The sequence below is a fragment of the Neophocaena asiaeorientalis genome, unplaced genomic scaffold (genome assembly GCF_003031525.2).
Source record: "Neophocaena asiaeorientalis asiaeorientalis breed wild unplaced genomic scaffold, Neophocaena_asiaeorientalis_V1.1 scaffold606, whole genome shotgun sequence".
NCBI classification, from domain to species: domain Eukaryota; kingdom Metazoa; phylum Chordata; class Mammalia; order Artiodactyla; family Phocoenidae; genus Neophocaena; species Neophocaena asiaeorientalis.
The window spans coordinates 379,541-396,189 of NW_020173687.1; the positions used below are offsets into that span (position 1 = coordinate 379,541).

Below are 16,649 nucleotides of genomic sequence, written 5' to 3' on the forward strand. Positions count from 1 at the left end.
AATTGGGTAAATTACGTGTATCCTTAATGTTTCCATAGCAGACTACTCTGGTTTTTTTTTTTTGGCTGTACCGCACGGCACGTGGGATCTTAGTTCCTCAACCAGGAATCGAACCTGTGCGCCCTGCAGTGGAAGCGCGGAGTCCTAACCACTGAACTGCCAGGGAAGTCCCCCAGACTAATCTATTTTTGATTATCGTTCCTTTAGATGCCTGTTCTTTTTAGTGTACAGGTGACTTTTTTCCCTAATGAAAACTGTGTTTTCTTACAACAAGATCTCTGTGAAGTACATAACTGATTTTAAGCTGTTCCGATTGAACATTAGTTTATTTTAGAACTTTCCATATGAGTTGAAATTATTTGAGAAATGCGAAAGCCACCTGAGGTGGTTGCTGCTTCTCTAAAATGGCCCCGGCATTCTGCCCCTTTGCAGTGCTCTTCCTAATTCTTAGGCTCTCTGTTTCACTGGCCCCGGCATTCTGCCCCTTTGCAGGGCTCTTCCTAATTCTTAGGCTCTCTGTTTCACTGGCCCCGGCATTCTGCCCCTTTGCAGGGTTCTTCCTAATTCTTAGGCTCTCTGTTTCACTGGCCCCGGCATTCTGCCCCTTTGCAGGGCTCTTCCTAATGCTTAGGCTCTGTTTCACTGGCGAGTAAAGAGCCTTATTATTCATATAGGAAGTCAGGGGATGAAACATGCCTCTCCCTAACTTGAATATAGGGTCCTTAGGGCTCTCAGTACCTCCCCCCATGTTCGGCCGGAGCTCCGCGTGGACTCGGGGCATGAAGCCGATGCTTTGAGTTTAAATGGTCGATTTCCCGGCTTGACGTGTGTTTCGGGTCCTCCCTCAGTGTCTGACTAACCTGAGTCTGTAACGCCAGGTGTGCGGTGTGAAGCCGCACCTGGACGGCCTGTCTGTCCCCCCCCTCCCCGCCTCCCACGCCCTGGGGGAGGGGCAGACCGGCTGCTGACCACCCTCGGGGGTGGTCCACGCACCCAGGGCCGAGCACTGGGTGTCGGCTGTGAGCCCAGGGCCCCCGCAGCCAGTTCTGGGCTTGCCTACTCTCCTCAGGGCTCTTCCGCGGGGTCAGGTCCCGCTGCTGTCACACGATCGAAGCAGAGTGTTTACTTCTGGGCTTCGAGTCAGGGGGCTGGTTGGAGTGGGGGGTCTCTGTTCTCGCCTGGCAGGGACGGTGCTGGGTGGGCTGTCGAGGGAGACAAGGGAGCGAAAGGCTTGGGCCCTCCCCAGCCTTGTTCTCCCAGCCTGGGGACTGTGGGTGTTTCCAGGTGACCTCAGATGGTGACGCGAAACGTAAAGTCTAAAGGAAGTTGTTGCACAAGTGAGGTGGCCCCCGCCCTCCGCCCCTGCCCCCCCCCAACCGGGGAAAGGTGGACAGATGTCCGCACCTTTGACTAGCTGGAAAATGGTGTGTTTATCAGGGAAGACCTGTCTTCTGCAGGGCATCTTATGCTGTGAGCCTGGCCCCAGATTTTGTACAGTGAAGTCCTAGCCCCCAGAGCCTCAGAACCTGACCTAGTTTGGATGTGATTTGTACTGAGGTAGTAGGATGGGCCTAATCCGATACGACCGTGTCCTTGTAGGAGGGGACACTGGGACAGACACGCACACAGGGAGGCGGCAGAGGCAGAGGTGGGTGATGCTTCCACGAGCTAAGGACGCTGAGCCAGTCACCACGGAAGCTGACGGAGGCCAGGATGCATGCCCCGGCGGGGCCTTCGGAGGGAGTCCTGCCCGCACCTCAGCCTAGGTCGGGCTCTGGCCTCCAGTCGGGTGGCACTGAAGTTCTGTTGTTTCGTCTGCCCAGTCCGGTGGCCCCGGGAAACTTTGGGAGCAGCAAAGAGCTGGGGAACGAGTCTGGGGAGAGCAGCGCGTGGGGCCCAACTCGAGAAATGATTCGGGTGCTTGGGACCGCGAAGGGGGTTCTCATCACCTTGGGTCCCTCCCCCAAAGATACCTTCCTGGGGGCTGAGCTGGTCACAGGGCCTTCTCCCTCTGGAGCTGGCTTGGGCTGGAGTTTGGGAGTTTGTGGATGTCCAACTTCAGTCCTTACTGTTCTAGGGGTTTTGTTTGTGTAGGATGTTGTTGCTTTGTGTGTTTTTTTTTGCGGTACGCGGGCCTCTCACTGCTGTGGCCTCTCCCGTGGCGGAGCACAGGCTCCGGATGCGCAGGCTCAGCGGCCATGGCTCACGGGCCCAGCCGCTCCGCGGCACGTGGGATCTTCCCGGACCGGGGCACGAACCCGCGTCCCCTGCATCGGCAGGCGGACTCCCAACCACTGCGCCACCAGGGAAGCCCTGTCACTTTGTTTTTTTTTTTTGCGGTATGCGGGCCTCTCACTGTTGTGGCCTCTCCCGTGGCGGAGCACAGGCTCCGGATGCGCAGGCTCAGCGGCCATGGCTCACGGGCCCAGCCGCTCCGCGGCACGTGGGATCTTCCCGGACCGGGGCACGAACCCGCGTCCCCTGCATCGGCAGGCGGACTCTCAACCACTGCGCCACCAGGGAAGCCCTGTCACTTTGTTTTTAAAGGATGCTTCTTCAAGGGTGAGGGATGAAGGTGCCCCTGGGTTACTTGGCCTAGATGTTCTGATTTTCTGTTTGGGTGAGAAAGTCACTTCGACTGTGGATGGGTGTTCTCCTCCTCTCTGGAATATTTGTCGGCTCGGAGGGTTGGCCGCGGCGTGTAGGATTCAGTTCAGAGCGCCACATGCCCGACCACAGGTGAGCCTCGAACTGGACGCTGGCTCAGGTGCCCACCGTCGAGTGCCCCGTGCCCGGTGGCCGCCCTCCATGCACCCTCCTCACTCCCTCGGTGTGTGTGTCGACCGTGCGGGTAACCCTTCCGTTCTTGCCCCACAGAGTCCGTAGAAGAGGCCACCCCAGGATCCCAGATGAACAGCCGGCGGGAAGATATGGAAATCGCGTCCCACTACCGGCATCTGCTCCACGAGCTCAACGAGCAGAGGCAGCACGGCGTCCTGTGCGACGTGTGCGTGGTGGTCGAGGGCAAGGTCTTCAAGGCCCACAAGAACGTCCTGCTCGGCAGCAGCCGCTACTTTAAGACGCTCTACTGCCAGGTGCAGAAGGCGTCCGACCAGGCCACGGTCACGCACCTGGACATCGTCACGGCCCAGGGCTTCAAGGCCATCATCGACTTCATGTACTCTGCCCACCTGGCCCTCACCAGCAGGAACGTCATCGAGGTGATGTCCGCGGCCAGCTTCCTGCAGATGACGGACATCGTGCAGGCCTGCCACGACTTCATCAAGGCCGCGCTGGACATCAGCATCAAGCCGGACGCCTCGGACGAGCTCTCGGAGTTCGAGGTGGGCGCCCCGCCCAGCAGCGGCGCGGACGCCCTCATCTCTGCCGTCATGGCCGGGAGGAGCATCTCCCCGTGGCTGGCCCGCCGCACGAGCCCCGCCAACTCTTCTGGGGACTCGGCCATCGCCAGCTGCCACGAGGGCGGGAGCAGCTGCGGGAAGGAGGACCAGGAGCCCAAGGCCGACGGCCCCGCGGACCTGTCCTCCCAGCCGCTGTGGCCTGGCGACGCGGGCTACGGGCCCCTGCACATCAAGGAGGAGCGGCTCTCGCCGGCTCACTACGGGGGCAGCGAGCCGCCGTCCGCCGGGGATGGGGCCGCTCAGAACTCCTTCTCAGAGCAGGCGGCAGGGGACGGCTGGCAGCCCACGGGCCGGAGGAAGAATCGCAAGAACAAAGACACGGTCCGGCACATCACGCAGCAGGTGGAGGACGACAGCCGGGCCGGCTCCCCGCTGCCATCTTTCCTCCCGACGTCCGGGTGGCCCTTCAGCAGCCGAGACTCAAGTAAGCCTTTGGTTTGTTACAGGCCGGGCTCAGGCGGCCTGGGGCGTTTGTCGGTGGCCCCGGGGCCGCTCGTTTTGTCCGTGCAGTGGCACCTTTCCAGGCTCACGCTGGTGGCTTCCCGCGGGTCACCCCCTCTCGTAGTAAATCGGTGTGAGCGCGGGGAAGGTGGCCGACGCGTCCCAGCGGGTGCGCCAGGGCCGCCGACACACCGAGGCTGCTGGGCTGGGGATTTTCTGGAGCTGGAAAGGCGGGGTGACACCCGGAAGGAGCCCCAGCGTGGGGTGTGGTGGAGCCTCTCGTAGGCACTGGGTGGCGTAGCTTAATTTTTAAAGATTTAAACGTGACGGTGTTGAGAAGATAAAGAAGTGCACGAAGGGACGTGACCCGGGTGGAAGGGGAGGCCAGGCCAGGCGTGCGGGCTCCAGCCGTGGCCACTGTTGTCAACGTGGAAGAAACACCACGTGTGTGTGTTTCGTCCTGGGCACGTGAGGGCTCGTGGCCACAAGCTCCCCTCCCGATGAGGGCTATTTCCTCGTTGCCAACAAGTGCGGGTTCTGTGGTTCGCCCACAGGGCAGCCGGTGGGCGTTACCGCACAGGTGGGGAGCCCCTTCTGGGCCCCGAGTCCGTCAGCCGTGAGGGCTCTTAGCTTAGCTGTGTTGGCGCTGGCCCTCGCCCTCTGGAGGATGGTTTTTCTGTCTCCCAGGCTCGTAAACAAGTGAAATGTTTACTAGATGCCAGGTGCTCTCGCTGGCGCCGAGCGTGTGATAACTACGGCCGCACCGAGCTTTCCCGAGCGACAGATGGGACCACGAGGGCTGCGTTTGGAGTGAGGAGGGGCTTTGGTGGGACGGGGTTGGTCCAGAGCAGGATGGAGGCTTCTCAGCAAGTGACCGCGTTGGGGAGGCCCCTCCAGGAAGGAGGTTAGAACCCAGTGGGGGCTCAGAGGTGGACAGAGGTGGAGAGAAGGCAGTGAACCGTGGGCACAAGCCCTGAAAGGTGTCACCAGTGCTAGGCCTGTGCTGGGGCTGGGAGGGCGACCCGGGGGCTCTTGATACACTAGCTTGATTACTGTGGTAAAACGTACGTATCATGAACTTCACCCCTTTAACCATTTTTAAGTGTATTGGCATTAAATACATTGCCACTATCCATCTCCAGAACTTTCTCATCACCCCCAGGAGACACTGTGGCCTTTCTTACTGGTTCTCATTCTCATTGCCCCTGTGCGTCCCCAGCCCCAAGCGCTGGGCCAGCCTCCTGCAGGTTCAGTCCAAGCGGGTTCCACCAGTGTCGCCCCCTCGGCAGGATGAGTCTGTGTGAGGTGGCGTCCTTCGCGCTGTAGGACATCCTGCATGCCAGGAGCCGCCCACCCCTGGTCGTGACGTTGCCAGTGTCCCTGATGGGAAGCCCCCCGCAGAACTGTTGAGTGTAACTGAACTAACTCAGAAGAAGGTTAAGTTTCTGAGATGATAGAAAGCCCACCTGTCTCCCTGCCAGCGGTCGGCACAGTGGTTGTCTGTGTCTGCTCTCTCCGTGACGACTAAACGTCCCTTTAGCTCTGACTAAAGCCTGGAGAGCAGCGTCCACAGGGACTGACTTAAGGAACCTTCTGGGTGGGTCAGGGCCGCAGAGCCTTCCCGTCCTGTCCTACACCTGCTGCGTCACGGGTCGTCCGGCGGGCCGCGGGCCTGGAGGCTCTAGATCGGAGAGCCCACCAGCACGTTAAGAACGGGACGCTCCCTAAGCCTGTGGGTTTGATGTTTTAAATGCAGTTGTCGAGCAGAAGGTGTTTTTAGAATCCAACAAGTGATTTCTCCTGGTGCACTCTTGTTAATGTCTGAAATCCCTTGGGTTACCAAGGCAACTGCGAGATTTCCCCTGAGTTGCTAAGACAAGGACCCGAGGTGTGGGCTTGCGTGGGACGGCTCTGCCCGCCACAGTGGCCATTTACTCCTCTGCCCCGGCCCTGGGCTGGGGTTTGGAGGCATAAATTGTGATCCTTAGTGGAGGAGAGTTTGCTTTCCTTAAAGATTGATCACATCTTAGAGGAGAGTATTGTTTTCTTCTCATCCCGTTTATAGGAGAAAAGGCCCTTTTCCAAAGGAATGTGTCAGCCGGTTCCTGCCGATCATTCAGGGCGCTTGACGAAGATGCTCTGATGCCCAGCCCTGCAGCGGACCACCGCCCTGTCCCCTGCGTGTCCCCACCTCGGCGTCAGGGACTCTGGGGCCTGTTCGCATTTAAAAGTGATTCTTCCAAGCAGGCAGCCAAGAGCTTTCTAACCCAGTAGCTTCCAAGAAAACATCCGTTGAAATGTATCTCCGGGTTACAGCTGTGGGAAACGGCGTTTAAACGTGCAGGTGCGATGGACACAGGCCGGGCCCGTGGTAGCTGCCGGCTCCGGCCTCGGCCCCTTGTCTATGATCCCAAGGCCGTGAGCCTCCAATGCGACGGCTTGTACTTGTTCAGAAGCTGGTGTCAGGAGAGCCCAGGTGCCCCATCCCGACATCCCACACGTGTTCCGAAAAGGATCTGCAGAAATAAAGTTCTGAGCTAGAATAAAACGTGTGGGTCTTGTGAAGGAACGGTTTATCCCTGAGCCTCGGTAAGGGTGGACCCTGGTGTCCTGGGATTTTGAAGAGTACGTGGGGACCACAGAGCGGGTTCAGGGCGTGCAGGTGGCCTCCGGAGACTCTGGTGGGTGCTCTAAGCTCGCAGCTGCCGTCCTGCTGGGGCCAGGGCCCAGCCCTCCCCTGCCCAGGTCGGAGGGTCTCTTCCCTCGCAGCCCGATGCTGGGGCTGAAGCCAGGCCGGCAGTCCCTCCCTTGGCTGTACCCCGAGACGTTTTCCTTTCAGAAAGGATTGGAATTGCCTGGAATTCCTCTGGTCGACCTTGGGGCCGTGGTCAGGGGGCAGCGGCTGCCCTGACACCCCAGCAGTGGTCTTCACGGGGCGGTATGTCCGGAGGGGAGCGTACCTGCTGCTGAGGTGGGGGGTGGGGGAGGGGCCTCGCGCTGGCCCAGGGCCTGGGCGAGGGCGGGGCTCGGCCCTGACCGAGACCCTTGGCCTGTGCCCCCCTGGCCGCCCAGCCCTGGCCTGAGGCCGCACTTCCGAGTTGCCACCTGGACTGGAGACCCTCGTCACTGTGGCTCTGCTGAGTGGCCAGCGCTCCTTTTCTGATGAAATGGAAGTTCCTGGACTTTCTAGAAAATTCAGTTCCTGAAGACCGAGCCCCTGAGGTCTCTCATCATCCAGATGTGGGAGCCGAGGCTGGTCACCCGGGGCCACCCCCCGACCCCGCCCTGAGAGGGAGCTGGAGGGTCTGGGTCTGGGTGCGTCAGGACAAGGCGGGGCCCCTGGGAGGCGACAGGTGGGCGCGGCCCGCGGTCGCGCTCGGGACCCGCAAGGCTCCGCTCGCGACAGAGGGGTGGGGGTTGGCTGGGGCTGGTGCTGGCAGAGCCGGCTGGCAGCTTTTCGAGGGCTCGTTTGCTCCGGGGTGCGTTTCTGCTCCTCCTGATCTCGCGGGCGCCCCCTGCTGACCTGACACAGAGGCCACCTGCCTTGGCTGCTTCCAGGCGGGTTCCCAGATGTGCCGCCACCTCGCTGGGTCCTGTTTTGATTTGAATTTGAGGGGTTTTGTCCTCTTCAGCCAGGTGTGTGTTTTCTTCTGATGTTTGGACACTGTGACAGTGACGCCCCCAGGGTGCCGACCGGGGTGGGGACCGAAGCCCCACAGGCACCCACCTCCCAGGGACGAGGAGGCTCTGGCTGTGTTGAAGTGCCCGGGGAGATGCTCGTACATTTTGTATTTGCTGTATAGACGTGTATTTATATACATACACTTAAAAGCACAGCTTGGGAGCTTACATTTAAATGGAGATTTTAAAAGGAGCTGTGAGTGTAATTTTTAACTGTTCATTTGAAAACTTTTATGCTGCTGCTTTTATCAAACTTTTAAAAGATGGAAGCAGACATACACATTTGACTCTTCTAAGTCAAATCCCAGATGTTCAGCCGGCAAGGGGGGCATGACCCACCCCCCAGACACCCCGACACCCATCCTGGGGACCACCTCCCCAGCTAGTGTGTCCTGACTCGGCCCCTGTGTGCTGGTTTCTCCCGGTCAGTCTGCTGTTGACGGAGCCCACGGGGGTGCCCGCCCCTTCCCCAGCCGTAGGCTCTGTCCTGACCTTGACGGGCCTGGCTGCCAGGACCCTCGGTGCATGCCTTCTGGTGCTGGTGGCATGTGTGTTTCTGGTGTAGACCTAGAGGTGTTTCTAGGGGCGTGTCTGTTTCCTACTGCTATGACAAATCACCGCAGACGTAGTGGCTTGAAGCAGCCCAGCTGTATTATCTCTCGCCCAGATGTCGCCGGTTCGCAGGGCCGGATCCTTCTGGGGGCTCAGGGGAGAATCCCGGTCTCTTCCAGCTTCCAGAGACGCCACGTTCCTTGGCCCGTGGCCCTGTGTCACTCGGACCTCAGCTCTGGTGCCGCATCCCCTTCGCTGGCTCTGGCCCTCATGCCTCCCTCTTCCTCTGAGATGGACCCTTGTGTGGACAGGGACCCCTGGACCGGCAGGGTGATCTCCCATCCCACTTGCAAAGTCCTTTTTGCCACGTGAGGTGACATGTTCACAGAGATTAGGACCCAGACACATGGGGACCATCATGGGAACACAGATAATAACGAGGTGTTTTGGTGAAAACTGCCATTCCCTTTGCTATTGTTTTAAGTACGATATACATTCAATAAACCGCACAGGGCTTCCCTGGCGGCGCAGTGGTTAAGAACCCGCCTGCCAATGCAGGGGACACGGGTTCGAGCCCTGGTCCGGGAAGATCCCACATGCCGCAGAGCAAACTAAGCCCGTATGCCACAACCACTGAGCCTGTGCTCTAGAGTCCAGGAGCCACGACTGCTGAAGCCTGAGCGCCTAGAGCCCGTGCTCCGCAACAAGAGAAGCCACCGCAATGAGAAGCCCGCGCACCGCGACGAAGAGGGGCCCCCGCTCGCCGCAACTAGAGAAAGCCTGCGCACAGCAACACAGACCCAACGCAGCCTAAAATAAATAAATAAATTTATAAAAAAAGTAAAATAAACTGTACAGATTTCAAGTGTACGGTTAGAATAATTTATTGTCTCTCTCCCTGCCGTTTTATTGGGGGAAATACTCACACTTACAGAAAAGTTGAAAAAACGCAAGTGAGCCTGCCTGCGCTGAGGTTCTCCTCCTGCTCACGTCTTGCTGTGTTTACATGTTTATGCATCTATCACCCAAACCCACCTCGTTCTCTGAATTTCAGAGGGCCGCCACCAGCACCTCGTCCCGGCCCTCCGGCCCGCCTCTCACCAGAGCCCGCGTTCCCCACACCGTACACGTGCCTTTGGATGACGGACGTCCCCTCAAGACATCCCCTCAGCCTCTGGACACCCCCCATCCCACCCCGCCTCCTGCCAGCCTGGGGGTCGCGAGGGAGGGCGTCACACAGGGTGTGCTGTGCCCGCCTGTGTCCATCTTGAGATGATGCAGATTTGCAGTCACTTGTGAGAAGTGATGCAGCCAGAGCCCGTGCACCTGTTAGGTAGCTTCCCCCAACGCTGACGTGTCAGCGTCACGGCCAGGACACCAGCCTGGCCCCGCACAGTCACCACCAGGGGACCCCGGGCCGCTTCCCTCCACAGCCTCGGGAACTTCTCATCTGTCCCCGGCTGCGATTTCCAACATGCTCTCAGGGTTCGCTCAGGCTGCCACGTGCGTCCACCAATCATCCTTTCACTGCCAAGGTTATTCCGTTCTCTGCTGTAACACCCCTGCTGATGGACGTTTGGGTTGTCTGGGTGATTTCTGGCAGTTATGATCAAGCTGCCGTGAACGTCCCAGGACGAGTATCTGTGTGATTTCTCTGCATTGCTCCCAGGACTGGGCTGCTGGGCCGTCGGGTAGGGTGCGTGCAAGAAACCAGGGGTGTGTGTGATGTACACTCGTGTCAGCGTCCCGCACACCGTGGATTGGTTTGTTTTTAAATCGTAGCGGTTCTGGAGGGCGTGGGGGCATCTCCTTACGGTTTTCTTTCTCTTTTTTTTAACATCTTTATTGGAGTATAATTGCTTCACAATGGTGTGCTAGTTTCTGCTGTACAACAGAGTGAATCAGACATATGCATACGAATATCCCCATTCCCCTCCCTCTTGCGTCTCCCTCCCACCCTCCCTATCCCACCCCTCTAGGTGGACACAAAGCGCCGAGCTGATCTCCCTGTGCTATGCAACTGCTTCCCACTAGCTCTCTATTTTACATTTGGTAGTGTATATATTTCCATGCCACTCTCTCACTTCATCCCAGCTTACCCTTCCCCATCCCGTGTCCTCAAGTCCAGTCTCTACGTCTGCGTCTTTATTCCTGTCCTGCCCCTAGGTTCATTATGGTTTTCTGAGTGTCTTCTCAGGGGTTCGCCAGCCTCCCCTGTCTTCCTCTGAGCGGTCTCTGCTCAGGGCCGTGCATGGTGGCGGGTTTGAGAGCTGGGCCGGCCAGCACCCTGTGCTGGCCGGGGTCCCGCTCTGACAACGAGCATTGTTTCCTAGTTGCCGTTGACCCCTCTTCCTGGGGAAGCGTCTTCTGCTGAGTAGAGCGTCCTCCGAGCGTCCTGGTGGCAGGTCCTTCGTCAGGTGTGTGCTCTGAAACACTCTCTCTCAGCCTTTGGCTCGTTTCTTCCTGTGACGGTGTCTTTTGAAGAGCGTACACATTTTAAATTTTCATGAAGGCCAGTATGTGAACTTTTTTCTTTTGTGGTTCATGCTATTTGGGTCTAATCCAAGGGACCTCTGCCTAAGGTCACAGAGATGTCTCCCGTGGTTCCCCTGGAGGATTGGGTGTGACTACAGGCCTGAGATGCGCGTTGATCTTTGCGTGTGGCAGGCGAGGGGTCCACCTTCACGGTCACCTTCTGCATGTGGTGTCCAGCTGTTCTGATACCACCTGCCCATGGAACTACCTTACTAACTGTGTATATTTTTTTAATTAAAGAGAATTTCTTCTATGAGGTGAAAATATTTTGGTAGTTAAAGAAAATGAGGTAACTTGATTTTAACTTGGATACAGAAGCACTTAAGAAATAATACACCTTAGACGCACACAGTAAGAAGGTAGATTTTGGACACAGTGCATAATTGCAACAGTTTTTGAACTTTATTCTGCGTTGTTTGTGAGATCTAGCGGAAGTTAGGACTAAGGTCTGGTTTGAGCTGTAACTCGGGAGGGTGGAGTCCCCCAGGGAGACAGCCTCGGCCCCGCAGTTTCCACTCTTCCAGAAGGTTCCGCTGTGTTGCTGTTTGCACATCTGTGTTCGCGGGGTGCCTGTTCCCTGGATGAGAGGCCGCGGGCTGGGCTGGGACATCTGCAGGAAGCCTCTCAAAGGCAGCTTGGGAGCGTATTTGAGAATCGTGAAGAGTGGAGATTTGGGGAAATCTTAGAAGCCGAGTGTCTGCTTTTGACCAGGCGCTCGTGGTGAGGCGGCCCCCGTCCCATCGCCCCCGGCCCTGGGCTTGTTCCCTCCTCTGCTCCATCATCTGTTTATTACCCACTTTGCAGCTCGCACAGCGTCTTCTAGTTTAATTGTTTAGGAATTCTGCTTATTTTAATTGTAATCTCTTTTCTGCTTTTCAGCTAAAGGTTGTAAGTGAGTGAAATTTTCAAAATGTTATCATGTATCACTTACGGGAAGAAGGACCCCCCCCAAACCCCTTTCTGCTCTAGAATCAATCTTTACATTTAGCACTTGGCCCTTTACAGTTAGATGTTGGTATTTTTCATCCTGGTTGCCTTGTTTATTAAAAAGAGGTCAGCCTGGGGAAGAAGCCCTGAGCGCCTTTTCCCCTGCCCTGGGCGGTCGGTGGGGGGACATTTCCTGCCATCACACGCGTGTGTGAAATGGCTGCACACACTCTGTCCCTTGTCTTGGTGGCTGGTCTCCCCGTCCAGCCGCCGTGGTCTCTTCTGTACGAGGAAGCCCCCTGTGGCATCACCAGGTGACCCGGAAGGGGTCCACCGCCCCACAGCTAACAGTCGAGCCCATCGCACCTCATCTGGCCCCTGGTTTGTCAGTTGTTGTTGTTGTTTTTTTTATAGTTGAATTGCTGGCCCAAAGGGTCTGCACATTTTTAAAAATTTTTTTATTATTTTTGGCTGCGTTGGGTTTTTGTTGCTGTGCGCGGGCTTTTCTCTAGTTGCGGCGAGCAGGGGCTACTCCTCGTGGTGCACAGGCTTCTCATTGCGGTGGCGTCTCTTGTTGCGGAGCACAGGCTCTAGGTGTGAGGCTTCAGCAGTTGTGGCACACGGACTCAGTAGTTGTGGCTCGCGGGCTCTAGAGCGCAGGCTCGCAGGCTCAGTAGTTGTGGCACACGGGCTTCGTTGCTCCGCGGCATGTGGGATCTTCCCGGACCAGGGCTCGAACCCGTGTCCCCTGCATTGGCAGGCGGATTCTTAACCACTGCACCACCACGGAAGTCCCTGTCAGTTTTTTAACCTCGCTATTTAAGGGTTTTTCTAAGTCACCGAGTCTAAGTTCGTCACTGTTCGGAGGTAAGATGTTAGATGAGACGTTTTCAGGGTCACTTGGTGGATGAGCTCCAGCAGCTGAAGGAAGGGGCCCCTGGGTCCTCGCTCAGGAGATGTCCCTGCCTGGAGGGGACTTGCGGACAGTCCTGTCACACACGGTGGCTGATGGCTCAGGCTGGAGGCCGTTCCTGAAGCTCAGGTCCGAGCCTGGCTTCCCAGCTCTCCCGGCTCCAGCTGAGATCCACCTGAAAGCGGCACAAAATGAAGTCTGGGTTTAACCCGTGAATGTCAAGTTGCTAAAGGAAAGCCGCTGCTGCTAACGGGTAGGACAGCTGTACTGGCGCCACCCCCTGCCCCCACGGAGTGTTTGGAAAGGTTTTAGTTTTTTTGATAACAATAATCTAGTAAGAGCCTATTTTGTGGCTTTATGTAACATCAAATTCTTTATCTATGAAAGGATTTGTTGCAATGTTAACTATTGCTTTCAACTCCCTGTTCTGTTTGTAGAATTTCATTTTTGACCTCATCGTCTTAATCCCTCCTTTTGAAGTCAGGCTGTGGTCTGCAAGGGCCTGGGAAGGACCCGCTCTCTCTCCTGGCGCCTGGCCGGTGCCCCCAGGCGCCACCCCTGCCCCCTGCCCCTCGCCAGGCTCCCAGCCTGTCTGCCGGGCAGGAGGCTTAGGACCTGGGAGGGCCCAGGGTCAACCTCACACCTTCTCCCTTCTGGGCACTTTCCTCCGCTTTCTCATTTGAACAAGAAATTCTGGGGAAACTGGGTCTCCCTGCACCTCCAAAGTGGATGCCAGAGTGAGTGCAGGAGCCCACCCGGCCAGCGTGGGGCGCCCTAGGCCGTGCTTGTGCGTGTGCCCGGCCCATCAAGATGACGTCGGAGAGTCAAGTCCCCTTAGCCCTTCTGGTCTCCTTCACAGCTCTCATCTTCAGAATGACCAGTTCCTTCCAAGCTCCGTTTGACTGGTATCATCCCTATACTGGGAGACGTCCCAAGTGCTGTTTCCAGAATTGGGGGCTTCAGTTTCGACCTGGGTGCTCAGCCGACAGGCCGCAAGGCTTGGGAGATGGAGGGTGCACTCAGGCGCTGAGAGCATGTCCGCGTGTCCCATCACGAGCTGCTCGGGGCTGTGCAGCTGGCTCTCCACTGGACCCGCGAGGGCTCTAGGTTAGGACACTGAGTGACCGCAGGCGTGTCTGGTCTCGATTCCCTGGTCGGTGGTACCTTTCCTGAGTCATAAATATTCATGTGGGAATTTTTCAGTCGACGGCTTTCATTCCCTTCACTGTCACCCTACATCTCGTGGGCCCTCACCGCTCACCCAAGAGCATCTTCAGAGCGTCGACCCGTGAAGTGTGTCTGTGGCTCGTGCTTGCCGGTCCCCCCCCGCCCCTCGTTTCACGGCAGTTAGCAGCCGGTTCACCGTTTCACGGCAGTTCTCAGTAACAGACCCCAGACATCCTTCTTCGAAACCCAACTTTTAGCTTTTCACATGTGGTTGGAATCTTTCAGCTAATCTTGATTTCTTTTACATGCTTTTGAACTTAAACTGTTAATATAATTTCATTAAAATTTTGGTTTTGAAATCTGGTGTTTTTTAGTTTTCAGTCTGTTATGGGCTGAATGTTTGTGTCCCCTAAATTCATATGTTGAATCCCTAACCCTGGTGTGGCTGTATTTGGAGATGGGGCCGGTGAGAAAGTCATCAGGATAAACGGAGGCCCTCGGCATCTGTGTCGCATCAGAGCCTGCCCTCCGTCTGCCCACCCACCGAGGTGAGGACAGCGGGGAGGTGGCCGTCTGCAAGCCAGGAAGCAGCCTCTGCCAGGAACAGGGCCCTGCTGGACCCAGATCCTGGCCTTTCCAGCCCCAGAACTGAGAACCGCTTAAGTCTTACAGGAGCCCATGCAGACAGAGGCAAAGCCTTCATCTCAGTTTGATTTAATCCCTACACTTAGTGGCTAGAAATGCAAAGTCAGTGCTGATATAGCATTTAAGAATTGACAGGAAAATATGAAAAGCTTATAGCTTGAAAAAAAGAAAGTATCCTTCCAGAGCTTCAGTCAGCAGTAGCCTGGCGTTACACCTCGACGGTGTCCTTAGTGTCTCATATCCTCGGGGAGAGGCTAGACCCATCCCGGTGGTGGACGGTGACAACGTCGCTGAAGCCAGCAGCTCGGACAGCCGCGGGGAGAGGCCCGAGCTCTACGCGCATGTGGACGAGGGGCTCCTGGGAGGAGAAGGCAGCTGCCCTGTGGGACGTGACGCCCCTGGTCGGGGCCCCTGTGATCTCTCAGCCTGTTCCCCGGGGCCCTAGTGCCCCCAGGGCGCTCGACACCTGAGGGGCTCTGCTGAGGTGGGCCCACCCCACACCCCAAAACCCAGTTCCTATGCACCTTGCGTGGACAAATGTGCCCTTCCAGTTCGGGAGTGTCTGCAAACATCGGTCAGTGGCCATGTGTCCCCAGGGTGCCTGGGGCCCTGGCTCCTGGCTCCGCCTACCCTGGGTCTTCGGTTCTGATCCTGACTCCTGTCCAAGGACCACAGTCAGAAATCCAGTCTCTTGCAATTATCGAGCTGTCGTGTGAAAGCTGTCTGAGGCATTTTGGGTGAGTCTGGTGGGTTGGCTGATGGTGGCTCTTGCCTCCGTGCCCTCTGGTTCTGCAGCTTCGAGTAATTTCCTCCAACACGAAGGCGCACCATGAAGCAGGCTGGGTCTGAGTTTTCTCGTGCACCCATCAAGGCGGCTAAGGAGTGGCCTCGTCACGGAAGTCGCTCTGCCCTCTGGGGGCCGTCATGGGGCAGGCTGGCTGAGCCCCTTCAGGACAGAGGGGACCCTCTGTCCTCCCGCGTCTCCTGGGGAGGACCACCGGGCTCTCGCCCTCTTCATGTTCGGTTCAGCTTTCCGGAGCCTCCTGTGTCTTTGCCCCGGCGCTCAGCACCACCCTGGCGTGCAGGTCTCTGCGGGGAGCTCGTGCGCCCCCAGGCCCCCGCCGTCCTTGCCTTGCACACCTGGCTCTGTGGACCGGGTCCTGCGCTTTGTGAGCGGGCGGTCCACCCACCGCCTTCCGCTCACCTCCAAGCATGTGTTTGTGGGAGGAGCCATAGAACCACCACATGGGGCCCCCTGTGGTGCCACCTGGCACCTGCTGCCCCACTTCCCGGGTGCACGAGGCCGTGTCCGGTCCTGATGCTCAGGCTGGTTCGGGGTCTCTCTGATTTCCGCAGCCTTGGGCCCTGCTTCCCTGGGTTCTGAGGAGGGACCTGTCGTTTCCGGGACCGGCTCACGGGCCCGTCCCACATTTGAGGCTGCCCAGCTTCCCCCCGCCACCAGTGCCCCCGCTGCCCCCCTCCCAAGACAGCCTGGGGGTGGGAGGAGAAGGGGGCCCCATCCCTTTTCCCCCGCCTGCCTTCCCCTCCTCTCGGGAATGGTCTTGCTTTCCCATTTCTGTTTTGATTTCTCGAGTCACCACTTGTTTCCAGGGGGGCCCTGGCCAGGCAGCAGCTCTCCCTGGGGTCCGTCTGGCGCCGGCCCGTTCTGGGGGCACCTCCGTGGCCCAGATGGTACAGGAGGCTCCTGGTCCTGCATATGCGGCCCTGAGCTAGAGGTTGTCACAGATCCTCTTGTTAGTAGCAGCTTTCTTGAGATGTAATTCTCACTGCTGACAGCTCACCCATTTAAAGTGTGTGATTCGCTGGGTTCTAGTCTATTCACAGGGCAGTGTAGCCGTCACCACAGTCGACTTTAGAACATGTTCATCGCCCCAGAAGGAAACCTGCACCCTTAACAGTCACCCCAAGACCCGCCCCCTCCATCTCCCCCGGCCCTTGGCAGCTCCCAGTCTCCTCCTGTCCCCGTGGATTTGCCTTTTCTAGGTATTTCACGTGAGTGCACTCGGGCAGCATTTGTCCCTTTCACCGGGCGTAACGTGTCCGAGGTCCATCCGCATCGTAGGCTGCACCGGTGTGTCATTCCTTTTTACGGCTGAATCATATTCCTTTGTGTTTATCCTTCATCGGCAGGTGGGCGTTTGGGCTGCTCCACTTCTTTTTGTTTTAATTTTTTTTTAACCAAACCCAGTTTCCATTTATTTATTTATTTATTTGTTTTATTTTTTATTGTTTTATTTTTTGTGGTATGTGGGCCTCTCACTGTTGTGGCCTCTCCCATTGTGGAGCACAGGCTCCGGACGCGCAGGCTCAGCGGCCATGGCTCACGGGCCCAGCCGCTCCGCGGC

The 16,649-nt window shown here is 57.4% G+C and overlaps 1 protein-coding gene across 2 annotated transcripts in view; it reads left to right on the forward strand.

The window, feature by feature from the left end:
• Nucleotides 1–2,878: 2,878 nt before the first annotated feature.
• Nucleotides 2,879–16,649, forward strand: part of ZBTB46 (zinc finger and BTB domain containing 46) — a 37,020-nt gene continuing 23,249 nt past the window's right edge. For both annotated transcript variants that reach the window (XM_024750423.1, XM_024750424.1), the window contains exon 1: nt 2,879–3,846. In XM_024750423.1, coding sequence (XP_024606191.1) covers nt 2,910–3,846 — 937 coding nt within the window. In that variant the 5' untranslated portion in view covers nt 2,879–2,909. The remainder of the gene's footprint in view (nt 3,847–16,649) is intronic.